This window comes from Montipora foliosa, chromosome 11, assembly GCF_036669935.1.
Source record: "Montipora foliosa isolate CH-2021 chromosome 11, ASM3666993v2, whole genome shotgun sequence".
Classification (NCBI taxonomy): Eukaryota; Metazoa; Cnidaria; class Anthozoa; order Scleractinia; family Acroporidae; genus Montipora; species Montipora foliosa.
This window is the reverse complement of record NC_090879.1, coordinates 16,353,709-16,370,402: the sequence shown is the minus strand read 5'-3', so window position 1 is coordinate 16,370,402 and position 16,694 is coordinate 16,353,709. Positions and strand designations below refer to the sequence as shown.

Sequence of the window (16,694 nt, the reverse complement as noted above, 5' to 3'; positions counted from 1 at the left end):
TCGAGGTACCTGTCTTCAGACTGGCTGGCGTAGGTACGACTCCAGAGCGGAAATCACAACACTTTTTTACCGCTCTTGTTTATATTGTTACAAACAAACATCAGTAAGGTGAATACGGATATAAGACAGCCCCATGAAATTTTCTCTATAGAGCATACTTGGCTATTCTGCTTATTTTCTGGTTATTTCTGTATATTACTTTATTTAATATTAAATGGAACATTAAAGTCTGTCTGTGTGTGTATGGAAGTGGGTGGGGAGGGGGGGGGGGAGCATGTTTTCCCTTCTGATCAAGAGGAGGGATTCCTAACAAATCTGTTGTGATTTGGGGGATCTAAAAATATTGCACTGTCTAAAAATAATCCTCTGCTCCCACCCCCCGTAGTATACATAATGAATGCAGCCTTAACTTGGGGCAGCTTTAACAAGGCTTCGTGCCATCCAGATCTGATCGATTTCAGTCTCTACAAATTACACTTCAACTAAATCCTGTCAATATACAGTGCCATGCAGTCATCAACACCACCAAAATAAAGCAGGCATGCGCTAAAAGGTGCTTTGATTTTCAGCGCTAAAAAGCCCTTTGAGTTGTCCATGTAGTATTCTTTTTGGGCTGGCGATAACCTTGCTTCGAGAAATACAACCCCGAAAGATTTCTTGGGTTTTCCAGCTCTACAAAAAATTAATTACCCTTAGACAGTTAATTCTGTCGATATCCAACTTGATTGAATCGGAAGAATCTCAATGCCTTTGCATTTAACAGTTGACATTTTGTATCAGCATTGAGTTCACCGTTACTTCCCATGATCAGTCCAGTTATAAAAACGAACACCTCCAATTCATGCATTCCTATTGGCTCGAATAAATTTGATCATGAAGAGAGCAGAACGGGCTGATATTAGCTTGCAACTGATGTCGTTTGACGAACTATATTTCCTGGAAATCAGGTCATACAGCTTCATTTCACGACTCGATTGAATTGGAATAACTGCAAAACCTTTTCATAACAGCATTGCCATGAAATTTAAACTTATAAAATAACGCAGGATGTACTGAAAGTTGCTCTTTATTTTCGGTGCTTTCAACAGCAATCCAATGCAGCAGCGAGCAAACATCGTCTATCCTCAGCAGATGCAATTACAGCAAGCTCCAAGTAGAGTTGTGATATCTGAAAATGAACCTCCTGAGCGGAACTGCAGTTATTACTGCTTTGCGTGTTTGAGCGGCTATGAGTGGTACGATCCGAGAGGAAAAGGTATAATAGTAACAATCTTTGTTTTAAGCGTCAACTACTGTATTTAATAGACCATTTTACAGTTCTGTGCCCAGTTTCCAGGCCTTTTAATAAAAGGGAGGCTGGGGTTGACCTAGCTTTGCTATCAACCTCAGGAAGTACGACACTATACAGCAATGAAATATGGTCACGGTGTTCAACAAGAGGTGCTACCCTACCCCACTTCTTTTCTTATGTAAATAGAAATTCGTTAGCATTGAAATAACATGATCTGCATAAGAAAGGCTTCTGTTCAAAGGCCTGGTAACTGAGCACAGAGCTGTAAAATTGTCTATTAGGGATGTTTTACAGAAATGAAATCAAATGAAGTCAGATGACATCAAATCGTATCTTGGTTTGTTGAGGAGAGTGGAAAACCGGATCCCCGGGGGAAAAACTCTCCAAGCAGAGTAGAAAACCAACAAACTCAACCCGCGTGTGACGCCAATTCTGGGAATCAAACCCAGGCCACATTGGTGGGAGGCGAGTGCTCTCACGGCCATCCCTGCTCGTGATCAAATTCCACGGTAACTCAATCCGGGGGATAAGGGCCATGCCATGATCACGATTTCTACTATTTGCCACCCTAATGCACACTGTTGAGGACCTTAACATTTTAATTTGCGAAAAAACTGAAAAAAAGACAAACGTTTGGTTAGTTAGGAACAGCGCGCCCATTAATTCATTTGAATTTTTTGCTGATTGCTGACGCAATGTTTCTCGCGTAAGAAATAAAAACGTTTGGTTTTTTCCGGTGAAGTCTAAAGGCCTGGCCAAACGCTCGCAACATTTCAACTCAACATCTTGCAACATTGTTGGGCACAACATGTTGGATACGTTTGGCCACCCTGTTGCGGTATGTTGCAACATGTTGGATGATGTTGGATCAAATTTCAAAACGGTCAAATTTTTCGTGCAACATTTTGGATGTTGCATGATGTTTGTACTCGTTTGGCCACGTTCACGCAACAATGTTACGCTAAGGCATGCGCGTTAGGTCTACTGTCTGCGCGCCAGGGGCCTGGGGCACATTAACATTGAAATGATGGAAATGTTGCGTGCGTTTGGCCAACAATGTTGCAAGATGTTGCGTTGAAATGTTGCGAGCGTTTGGCCCGGCCTTAAGAATTTTTTTTCTCTATTATTTGGAGGATTTTGGTTTAATTTTGTTTATTGGGATTATCGCCGGAACACACACGCCCTCCCTCTCAAAAATCTATTGTTGTTTCAGGGGTTTTTCGCTTTCGAGCCGGTAGCGGACAAGATCCCTGGGACCGCATTTAAAAACGGACTTTCAAGATTTTTTCAGTTTTTAAAATCAGTTTCTTTCTACGTTTATCACTTTGTTTCATTATTTATTAGGGATTTGCTGGGCTTTTCTGCTCGTCTTACTGTGGTTGATCGTTGGTGTCGTGGTGTTCGCACTGGTTATTGTGTACTGGGTACTCAAATGTATCACTTGCAACTCTGATGACTAGTTTCATGTAGTTTCTACCCTTTTAATCAGTAACAGTAGGGAGCGTAACCACCAGGCGTTTTTTTGCCATTAACGACTGCCGGAAGTGAGCTATTCTCTTTTTAAACACCACATTTAGGGCGTGTTCGATTGACCGTATTCCGGGATAGGAATACATGGAATAGAAGTTAGAAGTCCTCCGCTTTTACGGAGATTCACATTAAAGTTGTCAAACACCCGCTAAAATGCTATTTTAAACATATCTTTACTATCCTTGTTGCTTTAAAACGCCAAACATACAGTTTTAAATCATTACACCACGTATTGTTATTCCGGAATAGGGTCAATCGAACGCGCCCTTATATAGACCAGTTCCCGCCCTTGAATGCATCATGGGTAATCAGGGCAACATGGTGGGAAATTCGAAAATTTGTACGGGAATTCAAAGCAAAATAAACTGTCCATTACTCTACTTTTCTGAATTTCGCCTTTATAAACCAAACAAATAAGTTCAATTTCACAACTGAGATGAACTTGACTTTGTATTTGTTCTTTGGAATCCCTAAATATTACTTTTTTGCCTCCATACATTCATTTGTGCCTTTGGAATTGCAGGAAATGTATGGCAAAAACTTTGTTTAATAAAGTAATTTCTACATTATATTCTGTTTTGGAAAATAAAGAATCCAAAATTGCATATCATGAATACTTTTCATCGTTTTGAACTTCCTCACAAACCTTTGACTTTCTCTCCATCTTGCTCTTATTACCCATGATGCACTCAACAACTGACTCAAGAGCGCGAACTCGTCTATTACTAGGTATCTTTCCCTATCAGGGACGAGTACTTTAAGGAGCCCACGAGTAGGAGCGTCCCTATGCAGTATATCCTTGAGTCCACCTTTGCGCGTATCTTTCTATTTTTAGAACTAACCCTTCAGCAGGAGACTCACATTTACATCAATTTGCACAATTTGCATGCATTGTTTTTGCATTTTTGTTCTTCGTTTGACAATATCTTTATTCTGATTGGCCATTCTAAAAAGTGCGTGCCGAAGAACTCGTGGCGTTCTAAAAATAGAAAGATACGCGCAAAGGTTGACTCATAGGGCTTGTATTGGAGAGGCAAGCTCTATACTCATTATCACCGTATCCTCTCACGGCACCGTGTGGATTAGTCATTTTTCTCATACCCTCTTCACTTAAAAAAGCCTCCAGAGGCGGCAAATCTTGATGACGGTTCTTGAGGATAGATGTATTAATTCTAAAGAGATTAAGCATTGCGTTTAATTCAGTGAAAGAGCGAACAGCAGGTTGTTGTTGGTCCGTAACAGTTTGAAAATGATCTCATTGCAACTTTTCCCTGTCTTATGTAAAATTGCGCCATATCTGTTGTTAACAGGCAGAAAATGAGCTTTGACTTTTAGCAAAACGCAATTTTGGCCAAAATGTTTGCATTTTGCTGCAAACGCGAGGCTACATCTCTTGAATAAAACGACTCATGATTTTACAGTTGTGTGCTTAGTTACCTGGCCTATAAATGAAAGTGAGGCTGGAGTTGACCTGACATTCCGTAACACAGCTAATTCGCTACTTTCCCATTCCCATAGTGCAATACGTTTTGCGGGGTTCTTTGAATAAAAACAATACAAGTCATTTACTGTTGTGACTATATCATGCTTAAGTGAACTGGATATCCATTGTTTTAATACAAATAACACCCCCAAAATGAACTGTATTATGGGATTTGTGAAAATAGCGGATTTGTGTTCTTCATGTGTTTAGTTTGTTCGCTTCCCATGCGACATTTAGTATCGGAAACTCGTACGAAGAAACTACTCAGATATCGGAAGACTTGGTAGCGCGATGGACAGGTTGCTGTTTGTCGTAACAGCGTGAAAATGATCTTATTGTAACTTTTTCATATCTTATGTGCAGTTGTGCGATATCTATTGTTAACAGGCAAAAAGTTTTGATAGAAACCTTACTGCTTTTCTTATGTAAATTCCAACTAATAAGCATGAGAGCAACATCGTTAACATAACAAAAGGAAGGAGGTCACGTAAGCGCATGCATGCACGTAAGCGCATTGGCGTGAAACTCATTAGAAGTTTAGAATTTTCCAGGTCTGTAAGTTGTGTTAAGGTAGCTCAGTTTCAACATTTGAAAGAAACGTTGTTATTAGAAGGACTGACACTACAACACTTTATCACTTAACAGCAATGGTATGGTACCATGTCAAACACCAATTATTGCTGAAAAATATTCGGTCATTTTTGTGACATAAAAGTTACCCTGGCAACAGGACAGCCCTGCAAGAACACCCCATATTTTGGCTTTAGCTGCGCATATTCAGAGCCACCTTAAATACTTGAAAATTTAAGATAGCCTGAACTTAAGTTTGAAGTAGATCATCAAATGCAGGTAATAAGATTAATCCAACTATTTTGTGAACATTCCCGGCTAAAAAAATGTCAAATTATATTATGACGGCTTGCATTGACTTTTGGTAGTAAAACGTAAGCTGGTAAACAAGACAAGCGTAAATAATCTTTCTTGAACCCACTCAGTTATATGAATTTAGATTTCAACCCTACAATCACTTTCCCGTCCATTATCAATGTCATCCCGATTTAGGAATTTGTAAGTTGTTTGAGCTCCGTCGAAACCCGTTTCGTGTTTGAGAGAGCATATCACTAGTTCACTGTTGATACATTATTAAGGCTGTTTGTAGTTTCTTAGGCGTATTCTGACATCCACGAGCTGCCTTGAAACTTGTATCACCATTCGCCTTCGTGGTCCTTTCGGAAGGTTCAACTTCTTAAAGCTCCTGATGCTTTTGCTTAATGCCCAATGCACCCGTATCGTCGCAACAAACTGCTTTACTTTAAGGTTCATGAAGTGAGCTTCTGTAGCTAGACCCAGGACCCCCAGACCGCCTTCAGACAAGACGTATCCCCGTCATCGTCGAAAGAGACACCAACTTTTTTGGAAGAAAAGGCAAAGTACAAAACCATTCCTGCAGCAAAGAAGATAGCGCTGACTGCGCCAGCGATCATGACAAAAGGGAGCATGACGAGACAGGCTACCAAGTACATAATGGACATCAAGAATGCCAAGAATACACCTGAGGAAAGAAGAAAGAAACCTCTAGGGCGTTAGGAGAAATCGCATAAATCAGGATAGAGTAAACTTGCAACAATATTGTGCCTCATCTCACTGTATGAGAATTGTTACAATGAAACCGGTTGTTCGTTTGCGCGCCACTTTGCAATATTGTCACGCAATGTTGCGTTTTTCAATGGCACTTTGCCCCGAGCAAGTTGAAGGTTCTAAGCCTGGTTTCCATATGATCTGCAACGGTCTGCAACCATCGGAAGCTGTCTACGTCGGTCTTATCGCAGACGATCGTAAACACAGGAGGCAAATGTTTCCATTTAAATCTGAAGCGATCGCAGACAAGCGCACCACTAATCCTCTGCGAAGCGAGGAGAAAAAGGAGCGCTCTTACTTCAAGTCTAATTGGAGGTGTTTCAAGGCGAACAATAGTGTGTCGCCGATAGGACACAGATCATCTCAGACACACTGCGATGTGGCGCAGACCTACCAGCGATCGTGTCGCGGACTTATCGCAGACCGTTGCTTTACGTAAAGTTGAAGTCCAATGGTATGCCTTGTATTATTAAATGGACTTCCACCACGGAGTTTAGCGGAAAAACAGTTGCGCTTATGCTAAAGAATTGTGGTCTTGAATTGATATTTCAACCTCTTAACAGTCCTGAATTTAATTCTTGTGAGTTTTGTTTTAGGTCGATGAAGGAATTTGAGACAACATGAACAGTTTTCAATTGACTTCACAAAACCTGCGATTGTTTGCCAACAATCACGCCGGCGATACATTGTGGATTTGTTTTTATCTTAAAATTATTCTTTGCACAGCCTCGCGAATCCTACCCAATAAAGAGTTATTTTGCCGTAAAATTTATATGGTAAATAATAGATTTCAAGGTTGTTTTGAACGGATCCAAATACATGACTCTGGGAACGTAAACACCTGGCAGGAAGTTGAAATTTGAACTTGCAACTTCCTCGGAGAAAACTGCCAATCAAAACACCAATATTGCGTCTCAAAATTGCAAAGTGGCCCGCAAGTGAACAACCGGTTTTAATGTAATTGATCATCATCATCATCATCATCATCGTTATCAATATCGTCATTTATTTGACTTCACACAATGCATTTTTAAAGTCATTGCACCAGGGTTGGGAATCTGAACAGGATACCGGTAGAGAAGTCACGTCGAATGTCTATCCCTATTTAGAACTTTGTATCTGCACTAAGTTTATTTCTTCACCGGAATCTCCCTGCCTACGTGTCCTGTCTAACGTACCTGCTGTAAAAAAGGGAAGGTTTTGTCAGGAAAAAGGACGGGGGATTGGGGGGGGGGGGGTAAGAGAGGGGGAGTAGAGGAAGCCAAACCCAAAGATTCTTCGTGCAAAGATTAGTACCAGCTGGTTTTCTGTTCTTACAGGTTTTTTGTCTCTGTGTAAACCCACCTTTTCCCACCAAACTGTACCACTGGTGATCCTTGCTAACACCGCAACAGAATGCAAATACCGCCAGCCAGCAAGGAATCCTATTTCTCGTCTTTACTTGAACGTTCTTTTGTCTCGTCCATACGTTCACTTTGTCCTTGCTTTTGGGAAATTTCATCATGGGTCTCGAAAATTTTCGCTTTTTCTCCGGTGATGGCTCCGATAGCATGGCATTATTGTTGGTTTCCCTTGATTTGTTTGATTTTATTCGTGTGGAAGAGTCTTCACGCTCTGCTGAACTGGAAGATAAGAAAATCCTATGTTGCAATCTTCAGAGTACTCCTCCTCATTACATATTTAACGGAATGTCGCGTTTCTGATTGGTGAATGACAAATGCATGAACAGGTATAGGGTGCACTAGAGAGTAGAGAGTGCAAGTTGCTATGGAAACAAAGCGATGGAGAAGTTTGTTGAATAGGGAATTTAAGCAAACGCGACGCCTACGGCAACAAAAACGTCATCCCAAAATATAACTTGGCGCTATCGCAAGTAATTCGTGATTATTTCGTCTTCTTCAGCTTTTACAATACGAGCGAATTACCCTGTAAATGGATGGGTACAAACGGTTTTAAAAGCAAAAATAGAAAATGACTAGTTCGTTGTTATATGCTCACGTTGCCGTCAAAACCTAGAATTTGGTAATTTCTCGTTGTTGTTTTGTGAAGTATAACAAAGAAATGCAAGGAAATTCGTGGTGCACTCGCAGCACGAGTATTCTTTTTAACCAATAATATTCTTGCTTTGTGGCGTTGCAGTACTGAGCCGTAGCCGTCGTCTTTGCTTAAATTAGGGAACTTAAGCAATGGCAACAGCGACGGCAACGGGAACGTCAAACATTTGCATATTTAGTGGACAAAAACAACAGCTTTGCACGCCCCGCACGTGTGTGTTTCATTTTTGTCCTTTCTTTGCCGTCGTCTGCGAACCATCAACGTGAAATAGCCAGATTGAGGTGTTATCAAAGACGTTAGCACTTGAGGATATATTTTCATTTTCTCCCTTAAATGAAGTTCCGACCAGTTTCATTCATTCCAGTTACGTTCCGACCAGTGTCATTCTTGTGGAACTACCACACCCTTGTCATCTTGTCATATTAAAAGGGTTGAAATAGTCACGAAACGATTACAGAAACACGAATTTATATTTTGAGATGACGTTCTCGTTGCCATCGCCGTTGTCGTTGCTTATTGCTTAAGTTCTCTTTTCCCTTATAAGAACTTGATTGAAAGGACTCTTGTACGAACTATGTAGAGTGAGTCGTCTCTCGGTACACATTCAATACAGAAGGACACATTCATAACCCAAAAGTTTTAGATCTGTGATGGAATGTGAGAGCCATCAGTTTACGGTATTAGGGAGTTTATGAAACGGCTATGTTGTCGGTAAAATCCGTTCTCAGATTGAATCCGTTTTTACAAAGGTTCAATTGGTGATTCACATTTTACCTAGGTTGAATATGCACTCAGATGAATTGAAGGAACATTTTTTGGAGCCTAAATTAAGCATAGAGAAAAATTAGGGTCACGGTATTACAGAAAAGTAATTCCAACCTATCCAATCGAACAAAACCGAACAAAAAACCAATCGAACCCAATCGAACTCCAATCGTTCGATTGGGTTCGGCAATCGAACAAAATCGAACACCCATTTTGCTGTGAGTTCGATTTTCGAACCAATCGAACCAATATAATCGAACAAAATCGAACAAAATCGAACTAATCCAATGCAATTGTCCCTTGACGCCTCAAACTGAGTAAAACACGTGGAATATAATCATTGTCAGCTTTTACTGAATAAACTGAACATCATTCTGCAAGAATGTCAATGTTCGAACAAAACAAAACAAATAAAAGGCAATTTCGATGACTGTTAAGGTACTGTGACTGTTAAAAGGAAATGCTTCTCAAAAGAGAAAAATCGCACCATTTCAACAACGGGGCTCAACAACGGCGTTGGTTAATCGAACGTTCGATTACACCAATCGTTCGGTAATCGAACGTTCGATTGGCAAAATTTTATTGTGAGTTCGATTACGTTCGATTGAGTTCAGCATGTGTTGAGTTGAGCATGTTCGTCGTTGTTTTATAGTGGTGAAGACACAGGAATATAGGCCTGGAGGGTCCGAGTTTGAGTATCGTTAAGTGCATATTGTACAGTACAGCTCTTTGTTCTCTTAGCATTTATCTTTTGGTATTTATCTTCCCTGATCGACCACTGATCCTGCACGCGATTCCAAGGTGGACTGAAGCCAATGAAATCGCACAATAGAAAAACACGGCGATTTGTGACTAAGATAAAAACAAAACGGAATTCGTTTCGTCCAAATCTTTGACACGTGCTGCCTACAGCATCCCGCTACCTATTTTCTAACAACGAGGTAAGAGTAAAGGTTAGCATTATTTTTAGTTTAGTGTAAATGCAGCTGTTTACCCTTGCGTATTTGGAGGACCTTATGTCGTTAATTACTTTATTAACTTCTCAACCTCGGATAATGCAATTCCACCGTTCTCATTGGTTCACTGGATCTCGGTTATTTAACAATTATTCCATGAGTGCGCGTTGGATATGAGATGGTAAATAGCCAACGAGGCGCATAGCGCCGAGTTGGCTATAACCACTCTCATATCCAACAAGCGCCAATGGAATAATTGTTTTATTAAATTCCTTTAACTCCAAAAGTTTAGAAGTACGAAATACGAGCGAAAAAAGTGAGAAAATCCTAGCGAAATCGAAAAAAGTTGATGAAGATGCGATGTTGTGTAATACCTCGTGGTCAGACAGACGCAGGCTCATCACAAAAACATTTCTTACCTTTTCGCGTATCTCTAAGCTTCGAAAGTGATCTAAACTTTCCACAAAAACGTTTTTCTTTTGCTTTATACCGAAAGAAATTTCGCTTTCTGGCGTAAACGTTTTTAGTTTAGCAACGCTAAGCGCAATCATTTACCATATAAGGTCAAACTAAGGTATATGAGCTGATAACCGAGATTGAGTGAACCAATCAGGCACGAGAATTGCGTTATCCGAGGTTGAGAATGTAATAACAGCCGTTATACCTGCATTTGACTTTATATAGAAATGAATGCGGCAAATGTCGCTCAGCATAAAATTTTTGGAGACCGGAAGTCACATCACTTTTCGGTCCTTTCTTAAACTTAAATAAAATTTAGAAAAACCGAAGGTTGAGAATTTGATAAAACAATTATTCCATTCGCCCTTGTTGGATACAGATATCAGATTTCCAGCATTTTTATTGGCTCGCCGGACACAGGCTATCAGTTCATATACTTGCTCTGCCTAATATGGTCAAGGAACGCGTCAGCAATAAAGCGAGCTGAAAACACTTTTGCAGCTCTGAGAAAAATGGCCCGAAAAAGCTGTTTTGGACCGGAATTGTCCGAGACAAAAATCGATGTTTCAGTGGAAGAGTTGTTGATCCTGGAGTTTTTAATAAAAGAATTATTCTACTCGGGCTTGCTGGATATAAAATGCGGATTATAACCAACTCGGTGCTACGCGCCTCGTTGATTATCTATCACTTCATATCCAGCGCGCCCTCGTAGAATAATTGTTTAAAAGTATTCTGAGACACGAGTTCAGTAGGGACATTTCGTGACGCTTATTGAAATCTGCTTGCATCTAATTAGGTGACATTTATTCGCCGAAGGCGAGGTGAATATCGACAAATAAAAGCAGAGACAAAGTCGAGATTTTTATTCACCGATATTCACCGAGTCTGAGGCGAATAATTGTTTTAGTATAATTACATAAGTGATTATTTGAAAATATGCATTTTCTTTAAAACAATTAATTTCTTCGGTTGTAACCTCGACTAAACGGCTTGCGGCCATTTTGAAAAAACCGATTAGGTGATTATCTAGTAATAATCACCTCAAATGCAACCAATGAGCGCAGAGAATTTTCAATAATCACCGAAGTAATTATACTAACTGAAATTAATTTCTGGTTAGAAGATCCGGCACTTCTACTTTGTTCAGCTGGCCCCGACTAGCATAAAACATTGTTTTCCTTGCACGATCCACGTTTTTGCAGTTCCTTTTTGCACGACCATTCCCTCGTGCGGTTTCTTGGTTGCTGCAACCAATCAGAGGCGTTGTGGTCATCGGGCCCCATCTGATTGGCCATTATCTGTGGCAACCTGTGATCTAAATTTAGATAATCCCGTAAACTGATTGGCCAAGACCAAAATGAGAGAGGTCGATTCTTCTGGGTTATGGACCTAATAGAAGTAGCTTTGTGGAAAGCAATGTCATTTTCGAGCATAAATTGTCGTAATTAAGAAGCTCAACAAAAGTGCAGTCAAACTTGAAAGTAGAATTTACAGTATTTACTTCCTCTCCCATATCCCCGTGCCGGATGAAGAGGCTTTCTATCTTTAATAAAAAATTGTGAGTGGGGAGGTAAGGATAGAATGAAGGAGGGGTGGGAGAGGGGCTAAAAGGGGAAAATGTCACCTTTGTGTAGCCCCACCCTACTCGTGCACAAATCCACACTTTAGGTATAGAACTTACTCTCCTGCCCCTATGCATATTTCGGTGTATGATTTGATCATTATCAATCGAGTTTGCGATTGTTGACTTGAATTTCTGAAAAAAAGCAAAAAACGCATAAATTATTCTTATGTGGAGATCTCCTTCTCTTCACCTCGTTGCTTTCTATTTTGTCTTTTTCGTTCCCTTTCTTTCTCTCTTTCCTCCAACCTCGTTCCCAGGCCTTTCCTCCGCCGAGGAGGAGGCACTCGCCCGCCCTACTCTCGGCGAAGAAAAGCCCTGGAAACGAGGTTGCCTTTCCTCTGATAAATAGTAGTAATTTCCACTACATCTAGTAATAGATTCCACTACATCTGCCCCGCCTTATATAATAGCCGTGGTCACACTGCAGACTTTTTACCTAGTTAAACTCGACTTGTTGACAGCTTACCTCGGGAAACCCTGATTTTCTTTCAGTGTGATGTTTCCCCAAGTAATTTACCTCGGGTAAATTTTTTCATCGGGAGCTTAATTATGTCACGAGAACAAGAGAGTTTCCCTTGACAGCTATCCCAAAGCGTTAGCCAGGGAAAATTCATTTCTCCAGGTAAATTCACCAATAAAAGCTTGTCGGCGAATGTCTCAATGACAGATCCGGACCTAAACACTCTGTGAGGTCATCTAGTAAACCTTTTTGCCGTCAGTTAATTAATTAACCCATTCAACCCTAAGCCGGCCTAAACCGGCCATACTTAGTATTCAGTACTCTGTCTAACGCCAGACGATTTTACTCGTCAGTGTGTCAAATTTGTTTTATTACTGCAAAGCGCGAACGCGATGGCACAATTCATAGCTAGTATTTGTTTTTGTTTAGAATTTGAAATTTCACTTCAGTCTTAAGTAGATTTGGAATCTTCTTTCAACCGTCGCTGAAACAGTTTGTATTCTCAAGACGAGCCGCAACAAGGTTATTACAACGGCTTACTATTCAACTCTCGGCGCGAGGAAAGCCGTCCAGAACCAGATCTTTCTTTTTCCACTGACTCTGGCAAACCCATGGTAGTGCGGCCTTTCAAGATTTTTTTATCTAGGTAAAACGAAACCCGAGATGAATTTACCTCGGACAAAATCAGTTTCTGAGCCAGGCAACTCGATTTGCATCAGATCTGCTTCAATGTTTGATTCTCCAATCGCCAATCCGACAGCACTTTTGCTCTCCGGTCGTGTAGAACAATACCAATACCACATGCGCACCCGTTTAAGCAATAACGATACCACCTTGCTTGCCCGGTTGAGCGAATCGAGATTGATTTCCCCTACGATATCGTATTTTCTCGATTAAACGCCCCCGGTGTTTGTTTAAAAATCGGCAGTTTTGACACGGGTATTTTTCGAGACCGGCGTTTGTTAATGACATGCGATTTTCAGCCATTTTTTCAGTTTGATTTATTATTACCGATCCTCGGGGACCTAAGAGCAGTTTGTCAGTGCGGGACGATTTTCCCCTGTATTACTCGAAGTTACAGTATTATGGCACGTATTACGGCACGTGTACCATGTTGCAATCAAAATTTGTATCAGCAAAAAGACAATATATGAATGATGTAGGAATAAGTAAATGAGACAAAATAGAAGACTTCATTACAAAGGCAAATAACTTTCACAGCACGATCAAATTTACGGCTGAAATATCAGAAACAGAAATTGCATTCTCGGACACAAAAGTGTACAAAGGGGAGAGATTTAACATGGAGTCTATCCTTGACTTGCAAACACCATATAAAGAGAGAGAGAGAGAGAGAGACCTTTTAATACACGAAGTTTTATTCGTGTCATCCACCAGGTGTTACCAGCCGGGGTATTCATAAAAGGGGAAGCACCACGGCTTATATACGTACAAATTCTTCTCACATTACGTTTGAGGAAAACACGAGAAACGTCAAGCTACGCCTTAAAAACAGAGGATATCCAGAGAACATGGTGGAAAGACAGCTCTCTGATTGAATTTCACCAAGCGAGAAAGATCATTTAAAAATAAAAATAACGATGAACGCAGTACAATACTGCCTTTGTCACGCAATGCCACCCAGCACTTCCTAATTTGAAGAATGTACTTATACAGCTTATACAGAAATGGCACTTAGTTCAAAACCAACACATTTAAGGCAAATATTTAAGGAGCCTCCCCTACTATCAGGTCGCAAAGAAAAATCCCTAAAAGATATCCTGGTCGAAGCTAAACTCTAAAGACAGTCGGCAGTTTTTCGAGGCCGGCGTTTAATCGGGGTCCGGTGTCATTTTAATGAAGAAAATACGGTATCTACCAATTTATACAGTTACCCTTTTTACGCGTGGACTTCTAAGTTGCCTCCTCGGGTTTTGGTGGGAGCAATTATCTCTCTTCTCTCTCTGTTAAAGTCTTCCAAGCAAACAATCTCTTTCTGTCAGCTATCTCCTTAATCGATTATCTTCCTCTTCCTTCTCCTTCTTTTGCTTGATAACTAATAGATTTTTGGTAGGTGGTACTCCATTTTCTAACAAAACCTGCCCCTATTTTGAGCAAGCACGATAGTAGTATTACATTTACATTTCGCTTTCAATCCCGATTTAAACCGCAAGGTAGGCAAAGCCTACCTTTTTATGTTACATCCCGCTCAAAGCTAGAAATAAATGTTGTCTGAAAATGCTATTTTTACGTTAGTCTAAATTGCACGCCTACAAGTTCTTTTAGTTTCTTACCCATCTCTCAGTGAGTCCGTCCATGAACTCTTGCGGGCTTCGGATACACTTTCCTGGCAGTACATACTGTCGTAATCCAAATCTTCTAAGTCTATGACTGCCGACATCATGAAGTCGGATAAGGAATTTAGTAACTTGATGATGGGTGAACACGTTGAAGTGGCACACTGGAGAGAAAAAAGAAAGAAATCCTCAAATATTTTAAACTTTTGGCCATGCAGAGGCTTTAGGAGATTTGGTTAATGCTCAATTCTCTTCAAGTCTCGTCTCCACATAGAACGCGGTGAACCCAACAATAACAATGAAGATATAAATGAAGATCGACAGATTAAAATCGGAACACAGTTCACGTGTTTAAAACGTGATCGTAATGTTTGCTTTCAGAGTACCGAGTTAGTAAACGAAGCCAACCTAATTAGGTACGTGGAAAATACCTTAAGTACGTGGCTTTCCTGTTCGAATCTTCTCTTATTTTCACAGTAAGATCTTTGTATGCCTTTAGTTTGTCTAAAACCTCTCAACACAACGCCCAGAAAAAGTCACTTCTAAAGGAGATGACAAGTTGAAGTTGATTTGAAGGACAAGAAATGATCGAAAGTCGAAGTCAGCGAATAAACTTAAACGCACGGTTTCCAAATGACTAAAACACCAAGGAGAGATAAGTAACTTGATCTTTAGAAGATGAAAGTTCACTTTTCAGTTTGACAATCCCTACTCTTGTTTCATAATGGTCCGACTGACCGTTTCATTGTGCGCAGTGTCTTTCCGACAGTTGTTTAGAAGTGACCTTAGAAGTGACTTTTTGAAAAAGCAATAAAATTAAATTGTTCTTCCCTCTGTCAACAATTATAATATACCCTACCACAGCTGCAGCTAAGCAACCAAGGGTTCGTTTGCGCAATTCCGGCTCAATGAATACCCATGAAAGGACTTCTTCATTTGAAGTTTGCATTGGCACGATTCACAGTTTTGAATTAAACAAAGAAGTTGACACCACGCAAATTTTTTCTGACAGAATGACATCAGTGTTAAAGATCTCACATTAAAAGCAGGATCCAAGTGCGACATTGTGTTTGAAGACCCTGGGACCTTCAACGTCACGGTTCACTTTTGTTACATAGCTACGTTTACTTAAGCCAAAACGCAGGACACGAAAATTGCTACAGTAGTACATTCCCTCTAAATCAATGTTAACTTGTGCAGTTGCAGCCTAACTTTTTATTATAGCCATTTAGAACGATTCATTCTACCATTGCGAGTCAAAGTGCATGGTCGGCTAATCATTTTCGATTAATTTTGCATTGAGTGCACTTTCGTAACTTGTCTCGAGCTGATTAGGCATGTCGAGTTTGTTCGAAAGAGTGACACCTTTCCCATTAAAAAAAAAAGGCAAAATCACAAGAAACAGATGGGAGTTTGTTTTTGAGAGCAACCTTACAACTTCCTCTAAGGTCTCACTGACTGGGGTCAGAAAAGCAATGAATGTGCGTTTCAAAACTTTCCTTGATTTGTGATTAAACGATTTACAAACAGTTAACTATAAAGAAAACATAACGTTCTGTATTTATGATTAAATAGCTTTACCTACCTCGAAACTGCTTCAGATAAAGTACTCCACAATACTGACCAAGAACAACACTTGCCACTGGGCATGAAGCCAAGGGTGAAGCCGGAAACTCGAATTAACAATGGATACAGGATTTGCTATCAATGCCAAACCTCTTAGGCAGATCATTCACGTGGGACTTGGCACTAGCTAGGAGGAAAACGAAATGTTTGGATTATAAGCAGGACATACTGTATATTCATATCGAATCAAGAAGCCCTACTTAACAGATAAGCCGATCACTGCTGAGGAGAGCAACTTTGTGATGGAAATTTCATTAAATCCATCTAAAGGTTTAAGTAAATGAAACGTGTTCATACACGTCATTTAAATCTAGTTTCTTAGAGACACTCTTTTCAAGAGAAATCGTGCCCGGAAACTGTCAATCAAAACGCTTCCGAAATGTTTGTCGTCGTCTCGACTGAAATTTTCATTACTGAGCAATCTTCTATTTATGCTGAGGCTAAGAAATATTCTTTATCTTCTCCAATTACATCCACCACTTCAACTGACCTTTTTTAATTAGCAAAGTC

At 40.2% G+C, this 16,694-nt stretch overlaps 2 protein-coding genes across 3 annotated transcripts in view; one reads left to right on the top strand and one right to left on the bottom strand.

Annotated features, from left to right (window-relative positions):
- Positions 1-4,239, top strand: part of LOC137974968 (uncharacterized) — an 11,627-nt gene extending 7,388 nt beyond the window's left edge. Inside the window, exons 3-4 of the mRNA XM_068821990.1 lie at positions 1,089-1,255; positions 2,636-4,239. Coding sequence (XP_068678091.1) covers positions 1,089-1,255; positions 2,636-2,751 — 283 coding nt within the window. The 3' untranslated portion in view covers positions 2,752-4,239. The remainder of the gene's footprint in view (positions 1-1,088; positions 1,256-2,635) is intronic.
- Positions 4,240-5,377: 1,138 nt separating this feature from the next.
- LOC137974967 (uncharacterized) lies at positions 5,378-16,452 on the bottom strand. Of its 2 annotated transcripts, none has more exons than XM_068821988.1 (5): positions 16,144-16,452; positions 14,556-14,722; positions 11,859-11,933; positions 7,287-7,564; positions 5,378-5,856 (listed from the first exon to the last, which is right to left on the bottom strand). In XM_068821988.1, exons 2-5 carry the CDS (start codon positions 14,663-14,665, stop codon positions 5,645-5,647), a joined length of 675 nt encoding a protein of 224 aa, XP_068678089.1. In that variant the 5' UTR covers positions 14,666-14,722; positions 16,144-16,452; the 3' UTR covers positions 5,378-5,644. The 2 variants fall into 2 exon arrangements, with proteins under 2 accessions (XP_068678089.1, XP_068678088.1); XM_068821987.1 differs by lacking the exon at positions 16,144-16,452 and adding an exon at positions 14,990-15,355.
- Between the last annotated feature and the right edge of the window lie 242 nt (positions 16,453-16,694).

Excerpts from the sequence above, each read along its gene's own strand:
- LOC137974967 (XM_068821988.1), bottom strand. The coding sequence starts at position 14,665 with ATGATGTCGGCAGTCATAGACTTAGAAGATTTGGATTACGACAGTATG. Across the intron at positions 11,934-14,555 it reads ACGGACTCACTGAGAGATGG|AAATTCAAGTCAACAATCGC; the intron begins GTAAGAAACTAA and ends GCTTTTTTTCAG. Across the intron at positions 5,857-7,286 it reads GTACAGTTTGGTGGGAAAAG|GTGTATTCTTGGCATTCTTG; the intron begins GTGGGTTTACAC and ends TTCTTTCCTCAG.